General features: G+C 52.2%; 3 protein-coding genes across 4 annotated transcripts; 2 read left to right on the top strand and 1 right to left on the bottom strand.

The window, feature by feature from the left end:
- Positions 1-52: 52 nt before the first annotated feature.
- LOC119706383 (cytochrome c oxidase assembly factor 4 homolog, mitochondrial) lies at positions 53-1,328 on the bottom strand. The gene is made up of 2 exons (XM_038150009.1): positions 1,232-1,328; positions 53-995 (listed from the first exon to the last, which is right to left on the bottom strand). Exon 2 carries the CDS (start codon positions 967-969, stop codon positions 718-720), a length of 252 nt encoding a protein of 83 aa, XP_038005937.1. The 5' UTR covers positions 970-995; positions 1,232-1,328; the 3' UTR covers positions 53-717.
- Positions 1,300-11,167, top strand: PAAF1 (proteasomal ATPase associated factor 1). Its single transcript, XM_038149976.1, has 12 exons — positions 1,300-1,440; positions 1,518-1,558; positions 1,934-2,037; positions 2,355-2,444; positions 6,479-6,577; positions 7,208-7,358; positions 8,414-8,608; positions 8,955-9,046; positions 9,330-9,445; positions 9,979-10,061; positions 10,306-10,388; positions 10,732-11,167. Exons 1-12 carry the CDS (start codon positions 1,394-1,396, stop codon positions 10,807-10,809), a joined length of 1,179 nt encoding a protein of 392 aa, XP_038005904.1. The 5' UTR covers positions 1,300-1,393; the 3' UTR covers positions 10,810-11,167.
- Positions 11,168-11,326: 159 nt separating this feature from the next.
- On the top strand, positions 11,327-15,310 carry DNAJB13 (DnaJ heat shock protein family (Hsp40) member B13). 2 transcript variants are annotated; one of them, XR_005257076.1, is made up of 8 exons: positions 11,327-11,425; positions 11,999-12,102; positions 12,340-12,501; positions 12,709-12,866; positions 13,635-13,748; positions 14,434-14,528; positions 14,615-14,691; positions 15,017-15,080. XR_005257076.1 is itself a non-coding variant. In XM_038138145.1 (8 exons), the coding sequence occupies exons 1-8, from the start codon at positions 11,358-11,360 to the stop codon at positions 15,168-15,170; spliced, it is 951 nt and encodes a 316-aa protein (XP_037994073.1). In that variant the 5' UTR covers positions 11,327-11,357; the 3' UTR covers positions 15,171-15,310. The 2 variants fall into 2 exon arrangements, 1 of the variants encoding a protein (XP_037994073.1); XM_038138145.1 differs by having other exon boundaries at positions 14,415-14,528; positions 15,017-15,310.
- The last annotated feature ends 7,111 nt before the right edge of the window (positions 15,311-22,421 follow it).

The raw sequence follows: 22,421 nt of genomic DNA, 5'->3' as shown, positions 1-22,421 counted from the left end.
CAGCCTCTTGGTATGCCCAGCACCCACATCCCTGGGAAATAGCCTGGAACCTTCCTTCTGACAAAAGCCATGCAAAAAGCGATTTTATTTTCTTTCTCATGGCTTATTTGCCAGCAGGTGGTGGTCAGATGAGAATCCATTTTTCTCCCATTCCTAATTTTTCTGTGGCTTCCCAGGAGATAAATCCCATCCTGTGGGACATGAGGTTATCACTAGTGGAAAAGCCTTAGGATGGCACAGAGAACATGGAGTAAAAGTCCATGGCAGGGCTGTTCTGTAGCCAAGACCCAGCCTAAGTGCTGTGAATGCTCCTGGATTGGAACATTTTGGGCTGGAAATCCACAACCACAGAATGATTTTGGTTGGAAAAGACCTCTGGAATCATTGAGTCCAAGCTGTGCCCAGTCCCCACCTTGTCACCAGCCTAGAGGACCGAGTGCCATGTCCAGTCATTCTTGGACACCTCCAGGGACAGGGACTCCAAACCTCGCTGGGTAGCACCTTGCAGTGTTTAAAACTCCTTCCCATGAAGAAATTCCTCCTGATGTCCCACCTGAGCCTGCCATGGCACAGCTTGATGCTGTATCCTCCAAACCAGCCACCCTCTCCCACTGGCACAGACCAAGCCGAGGGGTGACAAACTCCGGATTTAATTTCCCAACAATTCCACCCGAGTTTCCGAGCGGCTGGATAAAAATGAAGCCAGAAGGGGCGGTGTCAGTCCGGGGGCTGTGCCGGGCCGGGCCCGCGCTGCCGCTGCTGCCGCCGGGCCATGCAGGCGCCGAAGGCGCGGACCTGCTCCTGGCAGTGCCGCCAGTCCCGCCGCTCCGCCATGCACTCCTGCAGCTGCCGGTGCTGCTCCAGGCAGCCGCTCCGCGCGATCCTGGCGTCCAGCGGGTCCTCCTCGCCCTGCTCCGCCTCGCCCTGCCCCGCTGCCGCGCGGCTCCAGCCGTGTCCGGGCTTCGCCATGGGCCGCTGCGCAGGGCGGCGGTGACCTTCGGGGACACGCGGAGCCTTCTGCACCCCGGGCAGCTCAGCCCGGCCCGGGTACCCGGCGCCCTCCTCACCTCCCAAGCGTCCCCATTACCCAGGGATGTCCAGCGCCCTCTTCCCAAGTGTCCCCATTCCCCAGGAATGTCCAGCACCCTCCTCCCAAGTCTCCCCGTTCCCCCGGGATCTCCATCCCTTCCATGATCCCCTCCCTCCCCACCCACGGGTGCAGCCCCCGTACCAGCTCAGCGCGGTCCCTTTAAGGCGGGAGCTCGGCACGGCACTTCCGGGACGTGGCACGGCCGCGGCGGCGCTCGCTGATTGGTGGGTTTCTCCCTTTCCGCTCGCGCGGGGGCTGACGGGAAGCAAGGAGGCGGAAGTGTGCGCGGTTACCTCGGCAAAGATGGCGGCGACGCTGCGGATCCAGAGCGACTGGAGCCGGGCGCTAAGGTGGGAACCGTCCCTTTCTTTGTCCCTGTTCTTGTCCCGCTTCCTGCCCCGCTCACGGCCACTTCTTCCCTCTGCAGCAGGGACGAGGGCGAGGCGTGGCTGAGCTGCCGCAGCCCTGGTGAGTGGCCTGAAGAGGCCTCGAGGGAGCCGTGGGGGTGACACGGGATCAGGGAGGATCGAGAGGGTTCTGGGGCTGAGGGGTGCTCAGAGAGCAGAAGCGGATGGGGGTGGGCTTTGGGATAGGGGCTGGTGGCGGGGTGCCCCTTGTGTTAGCAGGGAACGGGGCTGCTGGGGTGCCCTGCGGTCCCTGGGTTTAAAAGGGACTGGGCTGGTTTGGGGATCCCTTTGGTTTTAAAGGGCGTGGGGTCATTTGGGGATCCTGAGGGCGTTAGGAGGGGATGGGGGTGTTTGAGTTCCTTGCGGGTGAGGGAGGCTGGGGTCCCTCTGAGTTAGGAGGGGACATTTGGGGTCCCTGACGGCCGCTGTCCCCCAGGGAAGCCCACCCTGTACGGCAGCGTCACCCGGCGCGGGCTCGGCTCCGACGGCGTCCCAGACATCGTGGCCTCCGAAGGATTCGCGGTCGGGGAAGTCACCAAGGTGCCGGGGCTGGGGGGAGAGGGGCTGATGACCATCCCCATGCATAAAGGGGGCTGCTCTGACAGCCTAAGCTGTCACCCACTTCCTGCACAGTCCTGTCCTGCTGTGCAGAGCCCTGGAGCTGGTCCCCACCTTCCCACCAAGAGCATCCATCCCTTCCCACCTGCATCCTGAGATGAGCCCCACACTGACCCTGCCATCAATTTTCAGGCTCTGGAATCCCACAGCTGAGTCCAGTCTACAGTTCTACCTTGGCAACATCTCTTTCAGGACTAACAGCACTTGTAATTCCTTTTTTTCCTTGTTTCCCTCCCTAGAAAAGCATCCTCATTTCTTGTCCTCACGAAAATGTGTCCACAAAGTTCCTGGCTCCATACACAAGTTTTTCTAGGATTCACCAGAAAAGTGTGAGTAGCCTTGTGGGGTGGGAATCTCCGGGTGTGACTGGCAACTCTCACATCCCTGTCTGTGGTGTCCTCGCAGTGAGGGGTGGCCTGGAGTGTGGATCTGTGTGTGAGGGGTTGCAATGGAGATGGAACTTGTGGTTTAGGGATGGTGCTCCCACTGGAACACCCTGGACCACCTGCCACTGACTCCCTCCCCCTTCAGCGGGATGGAAATGGGGATTGGAGGCACAAAAGACAAAGTTCAGGGGTTGAGATAAAACAATGTACTGAGAAAAAAATGGAATAAAAAAAGCAACAGTAGCAACAGCATTAATTAAAGAAACATGCAGGACGGGGAAGAGATCTGCTCACCACAGGGAACACAAAACCCAAGCAAACAAATATCCCAAATATTCCATGCGCCTCCCTGCTCCTGTAAAAATTAACCCTGTCCTGGCCAGAACCAGGACATTCCCCACCCACCATTCTATCCCATCTACTCGTGCCCAGATCCAACGGCACCCAACTATGTACACACAAAAGCACAGGAATCATTCCCTTCATCAAAGGCTGTCCCTCCTAAATGTCTCAGCATATGTATTTATATCCATTATACTACTTTTCCTTGTCACCGCTGGACTTCCAACCCTTCTCATTGGTATCCAGGGGCTTTTTTAGCTGACTTTGAAATTCTTCTGATTTTTTCTCCTGCTGCCATTTTTTCACTTTTACTTCTGATCCTTATGAAATCAATCCAGTCCATTCTTTAAGACCTTGCTCTCGTCAGCACTTTTCCTTGGGAGCTCTTCTAAAACCCTGATCTTTTCCAAGGCCTGGCTTTGTAGCGTTGTGAGTTGCTCCGTGCAGAGGTGTCTGCAGGCAGCACAGCGTGGTCACGGCAGATGGGACAGGTGCTGGAATGCTCCTGGAGCCACGTCCTGATGCACTCTCTGTGGAATTCATGCCCACACTCCAGCTCACACGAGTTTCTGCCTAGCTCCTCATGGCATATCGTGCAGGGATCATCACCGCAGGCTGCACGTTCCTTGGGCTGTGTTTCCTCATAGGAGGAGCTGTCCTCTGGCGGGGAAGAGGGTTTCATTCTGTAGTCCCAGATGAAGACCTTTAATTTCAGCACCTTCAGGTTCCTGTTCCACGTGATCGATGACAGTGCCTTGGCGTAGAGCGGCGGCGCGCTCTGTCTCAACGCCTGCCACATGTCCCAGGTGCAGCAGGCTCTGTCCAGATCGTCCAGGCACTGACTGTTCTGTGTATTCCCAAAGAGTATGTCAGCCATGGATAGCTCTGTCAGGTACTGAACCCCTTCCAGCCTGCTGGTCCAGCTGTCCCGGCGCAGCAGCAGCTCGTCTGCGGTGTATGCTTCCCTCACGCTTCCCACCAGTCGCATCCAGAGGCTGTGGGTCCCTGTCCTTCTCCCAAGCCCCCTGTCGATGGCCACGTCCTGGGACAGGGATCCCAGCTGCTGGGCTTCAGAGCTGTCCAGCAGTACATCCACGTGGGCCCCTGCAAACCAGCACTCGTACAGCCAGAGCAGTAAGGACTGATCCCGATGGCGGGTGAAACGTTCTCGGACTAACTGCAGCTTACGTTGGGATTCGCTGGTTATCTCTGGCTCTGCCTCTTCCTCCTCTTCTGAGGACTCTTCATCATCTTCATCCTCTTCATCATCTTCATCCTCTTCATCCCTCACTAAGGAAACTAATTCGGTGTTGGGTGTGTTCTGTTCAGGAGCGACTGCTCCCGGCGTGGGTTGTTCCACTGGTGCAGCTGCAGTTTGAGCGGCCACAGTGTCTGTTGTTCTGTTTTCCTCCTCCTCTTCCTCCTGAGGGGACTGCCTGGTATCCAGCAGTGTCCGATACAGCGTAGCCAGGGCCCAGCAGAGTGCAGTAAGTTGCTCCTCCCTGGAGCCACCGCAGCGTTTCTCTTTCAGGTATTCTGCCACTTGAATGGGGTCCTGTATTTGTTGAGGGGTGAACTTCCAAACCACTGGAGCTGAATACTCCTTCAAAACCCGGCCGATTTTCTCCCACCTTCCATGCCACTGATCATTATCCACCCTCTGAAAGGCCTTCCCAGTAATCTCTTTTGTAACTCTGAAGATGAAGTAGACCACAAGGGTGACATAGACCAGAGGGAGGAGATACAGCAGACAGAAGGACAATGTGCTTTCTTCAGTATTCAGAGGCAGCTCAAAAGGTGCTTTAAGAGGCTTAAAGGAGTTAAAGGAGGTGAAAAGGTTGTGAAAGTATTCGTCCCCCGTTGACCCCACGGACCGGGAACCATTATTAATGGTCTCCTGGAGGTAGTGTATCATGCCACAAGTTGATACCACAAAATCCACGTACATAAGAATCTTGAACCATCTCTCTAAACTGTTAAAGTGCATTATCAGGACCACACAGGGAAATATAAACCTGTACAGGTACCACTCCACGAAGAGCTGACTAAGCCACATCGTGACCAGCGACTGTACCTAGCACACCAAACACCCAGCTCAAACTTGCTTCCAACCTGCTGCGGGCACAGCTGTCCTTATCTCGACCCTTGGTGCCGCACGATGGGTGGTTTGGGATTGGTATTCCCGAATTTAGCGCTCCCACGCTAAGCTCGGTGGGTGGCTGCAGAGGGGAACCGGAACACCGGAGGCAGCGACTCGCTGGGAACAGCAATGGGACAGGGACCGACCGCGGAGACGCAGCTGGCGAGAAGGGAAGCGAGAAAAATGGGACTTTTTCCCGCCGCCGCACGGAGAGGTGGGATGGGGAACATCCTCCTCCTAGCCCTGCCCCTCCTGCTGCTAGAAAACTTAACCCTGTCCTGCCTAGAGCCCGTCTGCATTTCTTGTTCCTGTCCATGGGTTTTACCGCTGTAGCGGGTTTTTTTTTCCCCACCCACAGCCTGGAAATTCAATTCAAAAAATGCAATGCAAGCGCAGCTCACAGAATCACAGAACTGCGGAGAAGACCTCTGAGATCACCGAGTCCAAGTTGTGCCCCATTCCCACCTTGTTATCAGCGCAGAGCCCTGAGTGCCACCTCCAGGGATGGGGGCTCCAGACCTCCTTAGACAGCCCCTTCCACTGTTTAAAACCCTTTTCCAGGAGGAAATTCCTGCTGATGTGCAACCCGGTCCTGCCTGAGGCTGTTCCCTCTCCTCCTGTCCCTGTTCCCTGGCTCTCCCCTCCTGGCAGGAGTTGTGCAGAGCCACCAGGTCCCCCCTGAGCCTCCTTTTCTCCAGGCTGAGCCCCTTGCCAGCTCCCTCAGCCCCTCCTGGTGCTCCAGCCCCTTCCCAGCTGTGTTCCCTTCCTATAGTAAAACAGGGTGCCCCCAATGAAGGACATGGTTGGTATCTGACTCTGTTGATTTAGAATGCTGAACAATTGTTTTATTAAAACTGTATTATGTTACCTTATACTGTAAAGAATACTAAAGAAAAACCTGTGACTGTCTTGAGGTAGCTAGGACACAGCTTTGACTCAATAGGCTAATTAATATCAACAACTATCACCAGAATCCAATGAGGAACTCTCTTCAGGTAAACAATCTTCCTAACACATTTCACGTGTGCAAAAACAGGAGCAGTAAGTAGAGTTAAGAATTGTTTTCTCTTCCCCCTGTGCTTCTCTAGGAAAAAACCTGGGAGAGACAATTAACTCCTAATTCGTTTTAAGAACTAGTTTTGGTTCATCGTTTCAGCAAATTTAGGCTGTGAATTTGGTTTCATAAATATCTCAAACTGTGTCTTGTGGGCTTTTGAATCAGGCCAGTTACCCTGAGCTGTTTTCTCATTTCTCATCTGTTTACAGGACCTGTTAGAAAAGTCCAGATTTCTTTTCCACCTGGGATAAACCTGGAATACAAGTGCTCCTTGTGCAGGCTTCTGCCTCAGCATCCCTTTTTCTCCTTGCCTTGCAGAGCCATAGGCAGAGAATGTATTTAGCAGGTGTCCCCCTGTACAGAACTAGGCTCTTGAGCAGAAATATTTATATACAGAATTATATAAAGCTAATTCTTGGTGCTTTTACCTTCCTGCAGATTACCTGCCTTGATATTTCCAGTGGTGGTGGACTCGGAGTGTCTACCAGCACAGATGGGACCATGAAAATATGGCAGGCTGCAAACGGAGAAATAAGAGTAAGAACCTCTGGCTTGGATGTTTTTGTGTTGTCTGTGACATTCCTGAAGGCCATGACTTTGGTCAGGCTGTCCACACCCTGTGAAGAATCTGGCTTTTTAATGAAAAGCTAATTGAAATTGGGCATCTTGGAGGTTTTAAGTCAAATCTGTTGGAAAAGGTGGCTTCTCCCAAGGGGGATGTTGCTCAGAGAGGTAGTCGGGAATCACAGGTCACTGGCAGCCCCTATCCTGCATGGGAAGAAAGATTTTGGTGCTGGGGAAAAAAGATTTTGGTGCTGGATTAGCTACATCTTGGCTTGTGGCCTTCCCAGTAAAGGGGAAAAGCTCCTTCTTGTGGAGTTTGACCTGTCAGCTCCTTGTTTGGCAGAGGATAAAGACATTTAACCTGTATTTAGAAGCAAATGTAGTACCTTTTGCTGTGTAATTAGCTGCTCAAATGGTAGAGGGAGGCCCAAAGTCACCTCTTTGACTGCCCCAAATTCAGACCAGTCCATTCCAGCAATGCAGAGCCAGAGGAGTTGGGTTTAATCGTGTGAGAATGCCAAGTTTTCCAGTGTCATAACTCAACAACTGCTCAGCACGAGGACGATGACAATGGAACTAGCACCTAGTTCTTTGTTTTTCCAGAGACTTTTGGAAGGCCATGTGTATGATGTGAATTGTTGCAGGTTTTTCCCATCGGGCCTCGTGGTTCTGAGTGGGGGAATGGATGCCCAGCTAAAGATCTGGTCAGCAGAAGATGCCAGCTGTGTAGTAACATTTAAAGGTCACAAAGGAGGTACAGAGCTCTTGAAATGCTTCATTTGCTGTGTGTGTACTTGCCTTGCACTCCAGGGCTGATGTCCAGTCTGCAGCCTGCTGCACTCTGTGTTTCATGTCTGGAATGTGGCATCAGATGCCCCAAACACTACCCCAAATTCTCTCTTCCCTGAGCTGCCAGTTGCTGTGTCCAAGCTCTGGTTTTCCCTGTCCCATGAGGTGCTGAGCTTCAACTGAGAGGTTAAAAAACCCTGTGGCTGGCTGCCCTAAACTTGATTAACTCAAAAACCCATCTTGTGCTGAACCTGCCATTGTTCTTACATGATTTGGGAGTTGGAACTTGTTCTTCAAGGTCCTTTCCCACCCAAGCCATTCTATAATCTGTTTGTGGGCATTAAAAATGCTTTTGCAGCCATGTCCCCTAACCAAACCAGATGGTGTGGCAGAACCTTGGTCAGAACGACGCTGCCAGTCACTCTTGAGGTCGCTTTAGTCACTCTCATTCCTCCAGCCCAAGCTGCTGCAGTCTGTTTGCTTGGCTTATCCTGTCCTTTGAGCTTCTGTAGGGAAAGTGCCAATTAAATCTCCTGACCACCTGGCTGCTCTCTGCTAAGAAAACCACTGTCATTTTTCAGATCCAAATTTGACAGCCCACAGTACAATAAAGTAGTTAAAGGGATCGTACTGCCAGCAGACATTGCTCTTTGGATGTTGCTGTAGCTGGCAACAGGGATGCTGCTTTTGGGATTACCCAGGGGGGGAAATGAGAACGTTTAAAAGTGCCAGGCTCTTTTCTGCCCAAATTAGAGGTTAATTTTGTGTGGCACCAGCTCAGGCTGAGGCGTTGCTGATCATTTGATTGATAATATCTTCCCTTTGTGCCAGATGGTGGTTCCACTCTGTGGGGTTTTCTGGGAGCTCCTGCCTTCCACAGGCACCTTTTTCTAGGAACACGGCTTGTCTGTGTGTGACTGCTGTCACTGGGGACAGTGGCCTGGAGCCAGTGGGCGACTTCAGCGTGGGAAATCAGGTGCTTTCTGTGTCAGTATGAACACAGTGTTTGCTATCCTGCAGGTGTTCTGGACACTGCCATTGTGGATCGGGGAAGGAACGTCCTGTCGTGCTCCAGGGATGGCACTGCCCGTCTCTGGGACTGTGGCAAGTCTGCCTGCCTGGGCGTCATCGCCGACTGCGGCTCCCCCGTCAACGGCATCGCCGTGGGCACTGCTGACAACTCCCTGAACCTGGGCACACCCGAGACACCTCCCAGTAAGGGCCTTCCCTTAAAACCCCCCTCATCCCCCTGGCCCAGACTGCTCAGGTTTGGCCCCAGGAATCCCAAGTGTCGGGAATGCTGCTCCCTGCCCTTGTAGCACCGTGGGAAGGGAACAGGACGCTCCAGTCCTGGGTGGAATTCAGCCCTGTCAACCTTCATCACTACTGAGTGATGAAGGCTGAGCTCTGCTCTGTCTGTGAAGACACCCCCTTCTTGGTGTCTTGGGATCTGGAGGAATCTGGCCACAGTTCAGCTGGGGTGATCCAAGCTGCGTGGTTCTGGTCCCACCAAGGTTTGTTGTGTAGCTACTGCTGGAATTACCTGTTGTCCTTTTGCCAGGTGAACGTGAGGTGGGGACAGAAGGGAAAATCCTGCTGCTGGCTCGAGAGGACAAGAAGCTTCAAGGAGTGGGACTGCAGAGCAGGCAGCCAGTAAGGATCTGGGGCTGTCAGAGCACTGGGATGAGGAATTGAGCCATATTAAACCTGAACTGGAGGAGAGGCCAAAGCCTGGTGCAATAAAGGGATGCTGTCTCCTTCCTCCTGGACAGATTTTTATGTGAGGAGTAAGAATCGCTCGGGATTTAACTTGGGAACAGGGAGAACAGTATTTAAAATTAAACAGTGGCAGCTGTACTGTCTTCTAAATAAAGGACTTCTTCCCTCTCGTGGGTGTCCCACGTGCCTGACACTTGGTTTGTTCCCAAATCCTCAGGTGTTCCTCTTCATTGGATCTGATGCCTTCAACTGCTGCACATTCCTGTCAAGCACCTACCTACTGGCAGGCACTCAGGATGGGAACATCTACCAGCTGGATGTGAGAAACACAAAGTGAGTGAGTGCCTGGGGCAAACAACCAGTGTTTGGTTGGAAGAGAAGGTGCTGCCAGGCAGTGCCACTTCCAAAGAGTGCATCCCATTGCATCCTGAGCCTCTTGCATTGTGTTGATGTGCTGTATTTTTATATAAATGGTGTATAATTTTATATTTATATAATCTGTGTGCACATACGTGTAGATAAATTGGGCAGAAAACTTCTTATCAATATTCCCCACTCCCACGCGGCCCATTTCTTTCCCTCATGTGGATCCTGACTTTTACCCTGATCCTCATTCTAGCACAGGACTGGAACTGAGCTGTGGAGTTTTGTGGCTGCTCCCTGCTAGCTCAGTCCATAGGGAAGAACCCTGGAATGGTTTGAGTTGGAAGGGACCTCAAAGCTCATCCATTCCCACCCCCTGCCATGGCAGGGACACCTTCCCCTGTCCCAGGCTGCTCCAAGCCCCATCGAGCCTGGCCTTGGGCACTGCCAGGGATCTTCTCTGAACAGCCATCCTCATCCCTTGTTTCTGCTCCTTTTCCTAGTGCTCCAATCCAGGTGATCCACAGGTCAGGAGCACCAGTGCTGTCCCTGCTCCCATACCGAGATGGATTCATTGCCAGCCAAGGTAATTCCAGGGCTGTTTTGTGCCCCTAGAAATCCTGTAATCAAGCCAAGGAGCCTTGTGCTCTTTGGGCATTGTCCTCTTGCCCCTTTGCTTTGGGATTTCCACCCTCCACATCCCTCATATCCCTCCAAAACGGGGCCTCCAAGGAATGTCTCACCCACTGGAGCCTTTTCCCGCTGGAATTTCTGTCTGTAATTAAGAGTGTGGCTCGTTTCACTAATTGGCTGCTGTGCCTGCCTTGCAGGGGATGGCACCTGCTTCATTGTTCAGCAGGACCTGGATTATGTCCTGGATCTCACCGAGGCCGACTGCGACCCCGTGTACAAGGTGGGGAACAGGGGCTGTCCCTGAGGAGAAGGTGGGCAGGGAGAGCTGATGCCAGGCAGGAGGCACTGCCTGTACCTCAGCCTTTTCGCCTCAGCTCGTTCCTTCACACTTCTAAGCTTATCTCCATTTTTCTACCAGAATAATCTTAATATTTTGCATAAACCAATCCTCTACGGAATTCCCTGGCTTTATTTCCGTTGTGCAGGAGCTGGCTGGAGTGGTGGAGTTGAAGCAGCTCTGTTCCTATAAAAAGTGTGGATAAAGGGTGCTGGGAGAATCCTGAGGGTAAAAGCAATGGTGCTGCCTGACCCATCTTGTTCCCTTTTTTTTTTTCCTTCTTCAGGTGGCTTCTTGGGAGAAGGAAATCTACACGTGCTGCAGGGATGGGATAGTGAGGAGATACCAACTTTCTGACCTTTAGGTGTTTGATGGGGCCAAATGAAGGAAAAGCACGTGGGAAAGGCTCTTCCAAGCTGATTTTCTGGGATGTGTGTGTACAGGTTTGAGGCTGTTGTGATGACCAGGCTCCATACACAGTGTTTTTGTAACAGGTCATATGTTTTCCTACTACACAACTGGGATCAATTTTTACTTTAGACAGGATCTTGTGTTGCAATGATTGTTGTGGTTGCGTTTCCAGTGCTGAAAATAGGCTGAAAATTGCGTTTCTGGTGCTGAAAATTGTAGTGGGGGGAATAAAGAAATAAATAAAGGGGGAGAGGGGGTGCATTGAAAGTGACTGTCACAGTATGGAGTGAAATAAACCGCCGCTTTGATAACACCTGTGTTAATACATGTGTTTCCATGAAAACTTGGGGATTTTTAAGGAAAAAAAAAAAAAAAAAAAAAAAAGAAAGATGAGGATGGAGCGGGCCCGGCCGAGTGCGGAAGTGAGGGGGAGAACTACATTTCCCTTGATGCCCCGCGCGGCGCGGACCGGAAGTCCTGTCGCTATAGCAACGGGACGCCATGGGGCTGGACTACTACGTTACGCTGGAGCTGGACCGCGGGGCCACCGCCGACGACATCAAGAAGGCGTGAGGGACCCCCGGCATCAGAGAGAGCCCCTGGGCCGGCAGGCAGCCGGGGGTGGCGGTGGCAGTGGGGCGGCCCCGTGCGTGGCTGTCCTGGGCCGGCCCCGCAGCGGGGAAAGGGTCTGGGGGCTGTGCGGGGCAGCCCGGGCCGGATGTGGACATGGAGGGGCCATGGGGATGCTCTGAGCGCTGCAGCCCCTCGGCTCTGCTCTGCAGCCAGGCTGGGAGAGCTGCGGGTGCTCACCTGGAGAGGAGAAGGCTCCCGGGAGAGCTCAGAGCCCTTGCAGGGCCTGAAGGGGCTCCAGGAGAGCTGGAGAGGGACTGGGGACAAGGCATGGAGGGACAGGACACAGGGAATGGCTCCCACTGCCAGAGGGCAGGGATGGATGGGGTATTGGGGGTGGTGAGCCCTGGTACAGGTTCCCCAGAGCAGCTGTGGCTGCCCCTGGATCCCTGGAAGTTGCTCCAAGTCCTCTCCAGCCTGGGATGGTGGAAGGCGTCCCTGCCCATGGCAGGGGGTGGGAATGAGATGGGCTTTAAAGTCGCCCTGAGCCCGAACCATCCTTTGATCCTCAGCTATCGGAAGTTGGCCCTGAAGTACCACCCATTAAAATGCAAGGAGCCCGAGGGCTCCAAGAGGTTCCAGCAGCTGGCAGAGGCCTACGATGTGCTCAGCGACCGTAAGTGGGAGTGTCCCCCTCCTGGAGTGTCCCTTTCCTCGGACTGCAGGGGCAGGACTGGCTGTGAACTCCTGCTCCCTGACAGGACCAGGTCCCACAGCCCAGCTGGGAGCTGGCACACTCCCATGTCTGTCCCCCCTGTTCCTGGGAACCCTCTGCTCCAGCCTGCACCCAAGCAAAACCTGGAGCTCAGGCTGGGATTCTCCCTGGTTTCCCAACACTTCCTTGTTCCCTAAGCCATGAAGAAAGGCATCTACGACAAATTTGGGGAAGAGGGCCTCAAAGGTGGCATCCCCTTGGAGTATGCGAGCGACAACCCCTGGAGTGTCGGATACGTGTTCCACAACAACCCTGAGAAAGTTTTCAGGGAGTTCTTTGGAGGGGACAACCCCTTTGCAGGTAGGCTGGGAGACTTTGGGGCTGGCTGGGGGCTGGCTGTGGCTGCCATGATTCCAATCCCTTTCTGGGACTCCCATCGAAAACAGGGATTAGGGAGGCCAGGCTGCCACAAACACTCCTGGAAAGAAAACACACTTGGGGTGTTCCAGGTGAAGACCCCAGAGCTCTGCCCCCAGCGAGGGGCTGTCCCTCTGCTCCCTCCCACAGAGTTCTTTGCCGAGGATGGCTCGGAGGTGCTGCTGCCCTTTGGGGGGCCCCGAGGCCGGGGGGCCCTGCGGAAGGACCCCCCCATCGTGCGGGATCTCTACGTGTCCCTCGAGGACCTGTTCCACGGCTGCACCAAGAAGATAAAGATCTCCCGCAGGGTAGGGGCCGTGGGGCTGCAGGGGGTGCATTTTGGGGTCAGCTCTGCCCTCACTGGGGGACATTGGGGATTTGGGGGTGGCCCTGCCCCAGGAGCTTGTGGCAGGGAGGGATTAGCACCAAACCCAGCAGGAGCTGGACCAGTGTTCTCCCCCCCGGCTTGGCAAAGGGAATTCAGCACGGGAGGCAATGTGGGAGCTGGGAGGAAGCGAGGGCTGATCTCAGATGTGGGTGGAGAAGGAGCTCAGTGTGTTCTGGGCTCCCATAATCCCATTTTCACACTGCACTGTCTCTCTCTTGGTGACCTCTGTTCCCGTCCTTGTTGTCCCAGCCGCCTGGACCCAGCCCTGAGTCTCCTGCTCTGGGACATGAGGAAACAGCCTCAAGCTGTGCCAGGGGAGCTTTAGGTTGGACATTAGGGAAAATTTCTGCATTGAAAGGATGGTCAGGCATTGGAATAGGCTGTAGTGAAGTCCCCATTCCTGCAGGGATTTAAAGCTGTGAGGTTGTGGCACTTGGGGATATGGGTCAGTGGTGGCCTGGCAGTGCTGGGGGAACAATTGGACCCCATGATCTTGGAGGGCTTTTCTGACCTAAATGATGCCACGATTCTATGGATCTGCTGATTCCATGGATCTGATTGATGATCTGATCCTGTTTGTACCCACAGCCACTTGGGTGTGGAGTACAAGCTAGGCTTGCCCTTTGCTCTGGTGAGCAGAGCACTGCCGAGCCTCCCTCTGTGTGCCCTCACTGTGCACTGTGCCCAGGTGATGAACGAGGATGGCCAGACAAGCACCATCAGGGACAAGATCCTGACCATCGACGTGCAGCCGGGCTGGCAGCGCGGCACCAGGATCACCTTCGAGAAGGAGGGAGACCAGGTAAGCACAGAATAATCAGGTTTGCAAGGCACCCCTGGAGATCACCTCACCCAACACCCCTGCCCGGGCAGGAACTCCTCCAGGTGGGTTTGGGATGTCTCCAGGGAGGAGACTCCATGCCCCTCCCCACAAGCAGCTGCTCCAGTCCGGTGCCCACTCCATGAAAAAAGTTCTTCCGTGAAGAAGTTCTGCTTTCCCACTGCCGAGGGCACTTGGCAGCATGACCAACAGAGAGACTCAGCATTACCGTGCTCAGAAGCACTCTGAGGAGCCTGGATTTTCCTTAGAACAGGTTAAAGAACAAATAATTGAAAGGGCTGGTTTTCTTCCTGGCAGAAACACAGTTTTAGATTTGCCCTTGGCTGAGATAAAAGGCATTTTGGATAAAAGACTCCTTTTTCTCTTAAGGGAAGAAAACACCTTTCCCTTCTCTCTAGCCAGCTGTGAACAGCAAAAAAAGAGGAGCAGGCATTTGTGTCATTTTCCCTGTATAAAATAATTTTCAGGTTTCCAAGGACAGGTTGGATGTGGCTTGGGGCAGCCTGGTCTAGTGGAAGGTGTTCCTGCCCATGGCAGGGGGTGGAACTGAGTGAATTTTAATGTCCCTTCCAACCCAAACCATCCTGCCATTCCATGATTCTGGGGCCTTTTTCCCCCCTCAATCAGGGCCCAAACATCATTCCAGCTGACATCACCTTTGTTGTCCAAGAGAAGATTCACCCAAGGTTCAAAAGGATCGAGAACAACCTCCTTTATGTTGCCAACATCTCCCTGGCAAAGGTAAAGGGCCGAGTGAGGGGACAGAGCTTCTCCTTTGGGCTCTGGGGCTGCAGCAGCAGCTCCTGGTGCCCCTCCATGCCTGGCAGGCACTGACTGGCTGCACCCTGGATGTGTGGACGCTGGATGGGAGGCTGCTGAACATCCCCATCAATGACATTGTGGAGTAAGAGCCAGGGGAATCAGGGCTCAGAGGTCAGCGGGCACTTGGGAGGAGCTCGGGGTGCTCCAAAGCCTTTTCCAGCAGGTTTGGAGCTGCAGGAGGAGGAGGCCCACAGTGGGTGACTCTTCTGGTCTGGGGCCACACTGCTGGGAGCAGAGGCAAGGAGAGGGCTGGGTGTGGGTGGATGAGGGTGGATGCTGGAGCCTGGAAGAGAACAGGCCCTGGGTAAAGCTGGAGGAGCAAATAACCTCTGAAACCCACGTGGGGCTCTGCAGGTGGGGCTGGGATCATGCCACAGCTCCTCTCAGCCCTTTCCTTTGCTCGGCAGCCCCAAGTACTACAAGAAGGTGCCGGGGGAGGGAATGCCGCTGGCCCAGGACCCGCAGCGCAAGGGGGACCTCTACATCTACTTCGACATCCTCTTCCCCAAGAGGCTCAGCCCTCAGGTGAAAACACTCCTGAAAAGCATCCTCCAGCCCTAGGGACAGTGACCTTTCCCCTCTGCCCCCTCCCTTATCCCCCCAATAAAGCTTTGGAGCCAGAACTGGGACTGGGAGGAAGTTCTTCCAAATGCTGGGAACCCTAAGACACGGGATCACCCAAAAACAACAGACCTGAGGCATGGCCCAGGTCCAGCTGGATTTGTGGTCCCTGCTCTCCAGCTCCCACCCTGCAGCAGCAGCTCCGCAGCCCTGGGGAGCCAAGGGAGGATTTGGGGGGATGCAGGGAGGAACCCATGGCCAAGACCCTGCCCACCAACCTTAGTGCTTTATTTTCCTAATCCCACAATCTGTCCCTGCTGAAGCTGAGCTCTGACAGCACAGGGAGAGGTCAGATAACACGTGTGTTTTCAAGTGGCGCTCCAGGGCTGGGAAAATGCCCTAAAAAGGGAAGGAAATCCTGACCCTGCTGCAATCAGACTCCATAGGGGTGGTTTATTGCAGGTGCCAGTAAGGAATAATGGGAGGCTGTGCTGGGGAAAGCAGTACTGAAGGGAACATGCTAGGCTGTTAGAAACGTCATTTCCAGGGAGTAAACTCCAGTCGAGAGGACGGAGGAGCCCTGTGTCCCTGTGCCTGACCCCACACCTCGGTGTCCGTGCGGCGGGGGGGTTCGGGCCGCTCTCTGCTCTGGGATCGCCCCGCGGAGCCGCGAGGGTCCCGCTGCCGCCGTGGCTGCAGTACCGCGCGTGTCCACAGGAGGGCAGCACCGCCTGCGGAGAGCCGCGCTCGGCCCCGCTGTGCCCGCGTTCGGTCCCGGTCCGGCACCGGCTGTGAGCCGCGTTCGGTCCCGGTCCGGTACCGGCTGTGAGCCGCGTTCGGTCCCGGTCCGGCACCGGCTGTGAGCCGCGTTCGGTCCCGGTCCGGTACCGGCTGTGAGCCGCGTTCGGTCCCGGTCCGGTACCGGCTGTGAGCCGCGTTCGGTCCCGGTCCGGCACCGGCTGTGAGCCGCGTTCGGTCCCAGCGCTGGCCCAAAGGCACTCCCGGTTCCTTAGCTCATCTCAGCTTGGAGAAAGCCAGTCCCTGCTGCACAGAGCACCAGTTTTCGGGTGATCTTCTCTTCCCTGGAAACCATGAGCCAGCCCAAGGCTGTACCAAGGTGAGCGCAAGTCTGGACAAGTCAGAACCCTCACCCGGCTGCTGCACTTGGAGCGAAATCCAGCAAAAAGGGAATTCTGGAAACAGTTTCCAAAATGTTGTTGGGTACTGCTTTGAAATGTGTCCAAAGGGCGGCAGCTCCTGCACCCTGAGCAGCGCAATTCCATGATCCCGAGGGATCGCCCCGCGGAGCCTCGGGGGTCCCGGCCCTGCTGCGCCTCGGGGTCTCCACAGGAGGGCAGCACCGAGCCCGCATTCCCGGAAAAGGGGACTTAAAGGAATTCAAGGAATCGCAGCATTCAATTAAAGGAATTAAAGGATTCGGAGCATCCCGGCTGGCACAGCTCCGCTCTGATCACTCACTGTGGGGTTTGATCAGCTAGAGGTGACACCAATTCAAACATAAAAGTGCCCTTCTCTCCAGAATTTTCATCCCTACCTATTCCAGCCATTAAAAGTTGTTTTTTTCTTACTGTATTAATTGCCTAATTTTATTCTAACCATTTTCATCCCAGACCCCATTTGTCAGTGACTCAATCCTTTATCATTGTATTTTGGACAAAATAAGACACACCATCGATACTGGACCCCAGGAAATCATGAGGAGAAACCCATTAAAATCAGACAGAGAAAAGTTTTAAGGCACTCCAGAACCCAGAAACCTGTTCATGCCTTGTCAGGCCACCCCAATTCTGTCACATCCACCTGAGCTGTGCAGGTGAGGCCAAGGCTCCCCTTCCTGCTAGGAATCCCTGTCTGAGCACAAAGCTGCGTTGCCAATATCAGATATTGCCAATATCAGATATTGCCAATTTCAGATATTGCCAATATCAGATGTCTCTGCCCACCAAAGACACTCCAGCCCAAAGGGACATTTCTCCCACTCTCCAACAGAAACAGAAAATCTCCAAGGGCGGTTTTCCAGCCTGGCTGGTGCTCCCCTGGGCAGCTGTTAGGGACAAGTATCTCCTCATTTGTGCAAATGATTTGAGCTAAGAAAGGAAAGTTCCCCGAGTATCCCAGGCTGGCTGGAATGAAAAGATGCTGGCCAGAACATTTGGAGTGGGAATCTCATGCCAGGACTTGAGGAAGGTGAAACAATCACTGGAGTGGGCTGTACATGGCTGATCCAGCCATGAGAGGGCAGTGGGACCCAGCTCACGGTGAAGAACATTCATTTACAGGAGAACACTTCTGCCTTTTGCTCTGTTCAGTGAGAAATTGATCCCAAATTCCCACGGCCTCTGTCAGCTGAGGGGCAAATCAATACAAGGGTTTGCTCCTGCTCGTGCTGGGAGGAGAAATAAATCCCAAATTTGGCAAGGGGCTTTTACAGCTGATGGGAAAGGTTAAAAAAGCAGACACATTGCCCTGTGTGTTGCTTGTCATTGCAGCTGTGCCTCGGAATCTCTCCCAAAACCTCAGCGAGCACCCCAAAACCACAAGCAGGCAAACCCCAAGGGCTCCCCATTCACTCCTAGCTCAAATCACTTTCCTGGACATACATTTATGACCTAGAGAGCTCATAATTAACTAACTTATCCCCAGAATATTTATTCTCTCCCCTCTGGATAAGATTTCCCCTCCAAAATATTCATTGTAGCTTTATAGAGCTACTCAAGTTTTATCCCCAAATTTTCCATATCTCTCCACTACTGAGCACCTCAGTTTACCTCAAAATATTCCTTCTCTACCATGGAGATTGCCTCAGATTTTACCCTCATAATTTTCACTACTTGTCAACCTCTAATTACCTCATTTTTACCTCAAAATCTTCATTGTCTTCCCTACAGATTAATTCAGATTTTATGTCCAAACTGTTAATTTTGTCCCCTCTAGATTAGCTCAGATTTTTCCTCCAAAATGTTCCTTGTCTCTTACACTCACAAAAAACCAAAAACAAAACAAAACAAAAAACCCAAAAAATCTATAATTTAAAAGAAGAAGTTGCTGAAAAGCAGTCAAAATTCTCAGTGGAAAAAAAAATAACAGGATGGAAATAGCAAAAGTGTTGAAGATTTTTTTTTTGCTCAATGTCCTTATGGTCTGCAAGAAATGATAATTTTACACTGGGAGTGAACACTTGGTTCCTCTTAAAGGGAGGAAAGCAATGTATTGTCAGTGTCATGAATAGTTTCACCACTCAAAAAAACCTTCCCAGCTCTCTCAGTGAGGCAAATAGAGGGCTCAGAGGAGGAATTAAAACCCAGAAGTGCATTTTGCTTTTCCAACTCGCTGCTCAGCTGTGCCAGAGTGTCAAAATGCCACCGTGCTCCTGAGCCCCATCCCCTGGCTCTGCTCTGCTGGCCGAGCTGCGCCACCTGAAACATCCCAAAATCATTTTTTGGGGCAGGTTTTTGCACCTATATCCCTGCAGGCGTTCCCGGGGAGGCCGGGAGAGGGCACATCTCCACCAGGGATTGATTTCCCTGCTGCTCAGCAGTGCCAAGGAGGATTTTCCAGCTCAGGGGCTTCACCATGCATTCTGCGGTTTTCCTGCTTTCCCTTCTCCCCTCTTTGCTCCTCGGGATGAATTTCCAGGCTGGCTGGAGGCTTTGCCACTTGGAAGCAGGAGGTTTGTGGAATAAAATCTGTTTGGGCTCAGAATTGTTCGGCTGGAGCCTGCAGGACTCCGATCTGCTCCTTGCCCGGGGTTCCTGGGGGATGATGTGCTGCCACTGCTGGGATGCTCGCTAGGAAAAACCCCAAACCCTGCAAAACATGGATTTTCCTGCTCCTGAGAGTGCCTGGCAGCTCACATCTGTGTTTTGTTTCTGACCCGTGTTGTAGAAGCAATAAAATGAAGCAAGCATTCGTTCAAGCCACACTGAGAAGCAAATTTCCCCGTTTTGCCAGAAACTCAAACCATTCCTCTTATCTTAACAGAGCGGGGTGGAAACATGAAAACTTTGCCTATTTAAAGCTGTTATAAACAGAGCCTAGCTGAGTTCCCAGCGGTCGAAAAGCTGCTCACATTCCCATTGTTCCTGCCTTTCCCTCTCCAATCCCCCATTTCCACATCCAGAGGGGAGTGCTGGATTTAGGGGCAGCCCCTGAAAGCCGGAGTTTCTCTGCTGGCTGCTCTTTAAGCCCAGCCTAAGCTGAGCTCTGCGGGGCTGCTGAGAAAGGAGGGATCAGCTCCCAAAGCTCCCAGTTTGAGCGGGGATTAACAAGGCTTGGGGGCAATTTGCGAACACACAAACTCTCCCTGGCTGCTGCTTCAGGAGCCTTTCCCGAGAGCATCTCCCAGAGTCACAGAGGGCTTGGCTTAGCTGTGCCAGTGCCCCTTGACAGGCTGCTGTGAAATTCCAGGCTTAAATCATTCCTTAAGCCCTTTGCTGGGCTCAGGGACACCCCTGGCAAACCCCTTCTCCCCTTTTGGAGCTTTCACTGTGGTGCCTGTGAGCCCCAGAGGTTTTATTTAGAAATAACTCAAAAATGCATCAAAACACCACCCAAAAAACCACCAAAAAATGACCCAAAATACCACCAAAAATAACCCAAAATACCACCAAAAAAAAAAAAAAAAAAAAACAAAAAAACCAAAAACCAACCAACAAACCAAACCCAAAATACCATAAAAAAAAAAACCCAAACCAAAATATCACCAAAAGATAACTCAAAATACTACCAAAAAATAACTCAAATTAACACACACATAAAAAACCCCACCCAAAATAACACACACAAAAAAAAGTAACCCAAAATAACACCAAAAGGTGTTGGGGCCACTTTCCCTTCAGAGCACTTTTCCTTAACAAAACTCTGGCTGCTTCTAGCAGCAAAAGGTTCCACCAGGCTGGGAGGAAAAGCTTTTGGATGAGCTAGGAATGGGTTCACAGATAATTCAAGGCTGTGTGGGTCTGTCATTCAGATAAGGCAGATCCATTTCAACACTGGCAGAGGAAAAACAGCTTTAAAAGTTTATTAAACAATAGGGTATATGTAAATTTGGTGAGGAGACACAGAAACACATCACCCTGCCAGGACACAGAGCAGAGCTGTCCAAAGCAGAGAGAGCAGCAATGAAAACTCCGAGATAGGGTTGTTATCTAATCCAGATAGCTCAGAAAACAGAAACCCCAAATAGTTTAAATGCCAGGAAAATCACACTGTTTCCCTGGTTCTTTTTTTTCTTTTCTTTTCTTTTCTTTTCTTTTCTTTTCTTTTCTTTTCTTTTCTTTTCTTTTCTTTTCTTTTCTTTTCTTTTCTTTTCTTTTCTTTTCTTTTCTTTTCTTTTCTTTTCTTTTCTTTTCTTTTCTTTTCTCTTCTCTTCTCTTCTCTTCTCTCCTCTTCTCTTCTCTTCTCTTCCCTCTTTTTCCTTTTTCTCTTTTCCTTTTTCTTTTTCTTTTTCTTTTTCTTTTTCTTTTTCTTTTTCTTTTTCTTTTTCTTTTTCTTTTCCACATCTTGGAAAGCCAGCTAAGGAAGTGGCTGCCACCACACAGGGCCTGAACCTGCTGGTGAGGTTTTATTCCAATCCAAAATGCTAATCCAAAAGTCACCTCCTCGTTTCTGTTTCCTCTTTTGTTTCTCGAGTATATTTTAGGATATTTGCCTCAGGAGCTGTAGTGACTCTGAAATTGCTGCCTTTTCCTCTGAAGAGAATTATCTGTCTGTCCTGGTGTCACATGACAGTTTTTGGGGGGGATGGTCACATCCTTCTCCTTGAAGACTGCTGTGTTCTGCTTTCCTGCTCTGCCTGGAGAAATGGGAGTTATCTTTGAGAGCAGACAGTGCCATGGAAGGGCTGTCAGTGAGCAGCCTCACATGGCTTGGGAGCCCACAGCTGGATCTGCAGGCAGGAGAACTGACATTCCAGAGAATGGGTCCCTGAGCCTGACTGGGACACCCTGAGGCTGCTCTACCAGGAGTCACATTGATGCTGCTCAAAACACACACAGAGTGCCGAAACTTCCAAAAATCCTGTGGGAAACTTGATAAAACTTACCAAAAAAAAAAAAAAAAACAACAAAAAAAAACCACAAAAAAAACCAACAAAAAACAAACAAACAAAAAAAACCCACTAAAAAACCAAACAAAAAACCAACCAAACAAACAAACAAAAAAACCAAAAAACTTAGCTAATTTTCATCAGCACTGAACAGTGCAGTGCCTTCACTTCCTTCTCTCTGCTGTGCTGTGTCTTTTGCTCAGTTTAACCTGGCTTAAACCTGCCTTTCCACAGGCTTGTCCCTGTTTTCTCACACTAGCTTAGGTTTTTGAGGTGTCAGCTCTGAAGCTCTGCTCCTGCTGTCACCAAATCCAGTGGGGACATTGCCACTGGTGGCAGAGGAGCCAAGATCAAGCCCTGTGAGCCTTCTGCTGAAGGGAGCTCTGAAACTGCTCACTAATTCCATCCTCTCAGGCACTCTGGTACCTGGCACAGCCCTAACTCCCTTCCTTCCTTCCTGAGCAAGGAGAAATGAGGAATGGGGGAATTAGAGATGCATTGCAGATAAACTGGCACCCCCAGCAGAGGAATTGCTTGCTGTCTCCCTGCTTGGTGTGCTCAGAAGCCTTGGAAGCACACAGGAGATGTGGTGCCACGTGTCAGTCAGCAGGGAGAGCAGCTCCTTTTCCTCTGGGATCTTCTGTGTTTCACCTTTTCACCTTTTCCTCTGGGATCTTTGGTGTTTCACCTTTTCAGCTTTTCCTCTGGGATCTTCTGTGCTTCACCTTTTCACCTTTTCCTCTGGGATCTTCTGTGCTTCACCTTTTCACCTTTTCCTCTGGGATCTTTGGTGTTTCACCTTTTCAGCTTTTCCTCTGGGATCTTCTGTGCTTCGCCTTTTCACCTTTCCTCTGGGATCTTTGGTGTTTCACAGCCACCATGTTCCATCAGGCTGCTGGGGCTGCTCCAAGCTGCAGGAGAGGTGTCCTCCCGTGGATTCTGCTCCCTTAGCATGCTCCAAACCTTCAGCACGCTCCTTCCTGCAGCTCCCCGAGGTGAACTCCCTGTCAGGAGGCAATTTCCTTCCAGGCTGCTGGATTTTTGTCTCCCCGTGGAAGTGTTGTGGGGTGGTTGCTCCACAGCAGAGTGGTGGCCCTGCCTTGTCACACAGCTTTGGGGCTCCTCCAGGCTGGCCTTTGGGGGTGTTTCACGTGCACTGTGCCAGCCCTGCAGTGCATTTGTTT

The sequence above is a fragment of the Motacilla alba genome, chromosome 1 (genome assembly GCF_015832195.1).
Source record: "Motacilla alba alba isolate MOTALB_02 chromosome 1, Motacilla_alba_V1.0_pri, whole genome shotgun sequence".
Classification (NCBI taxonomy): Eukaryota; Metazoa; Chordata; class Aves; order Passeriformes; family Motacillidae; genus Motacilla; species Motacilla alba.
This window is presented reverse-complemented; position numbering and strand designations above follow the sequence as displayed.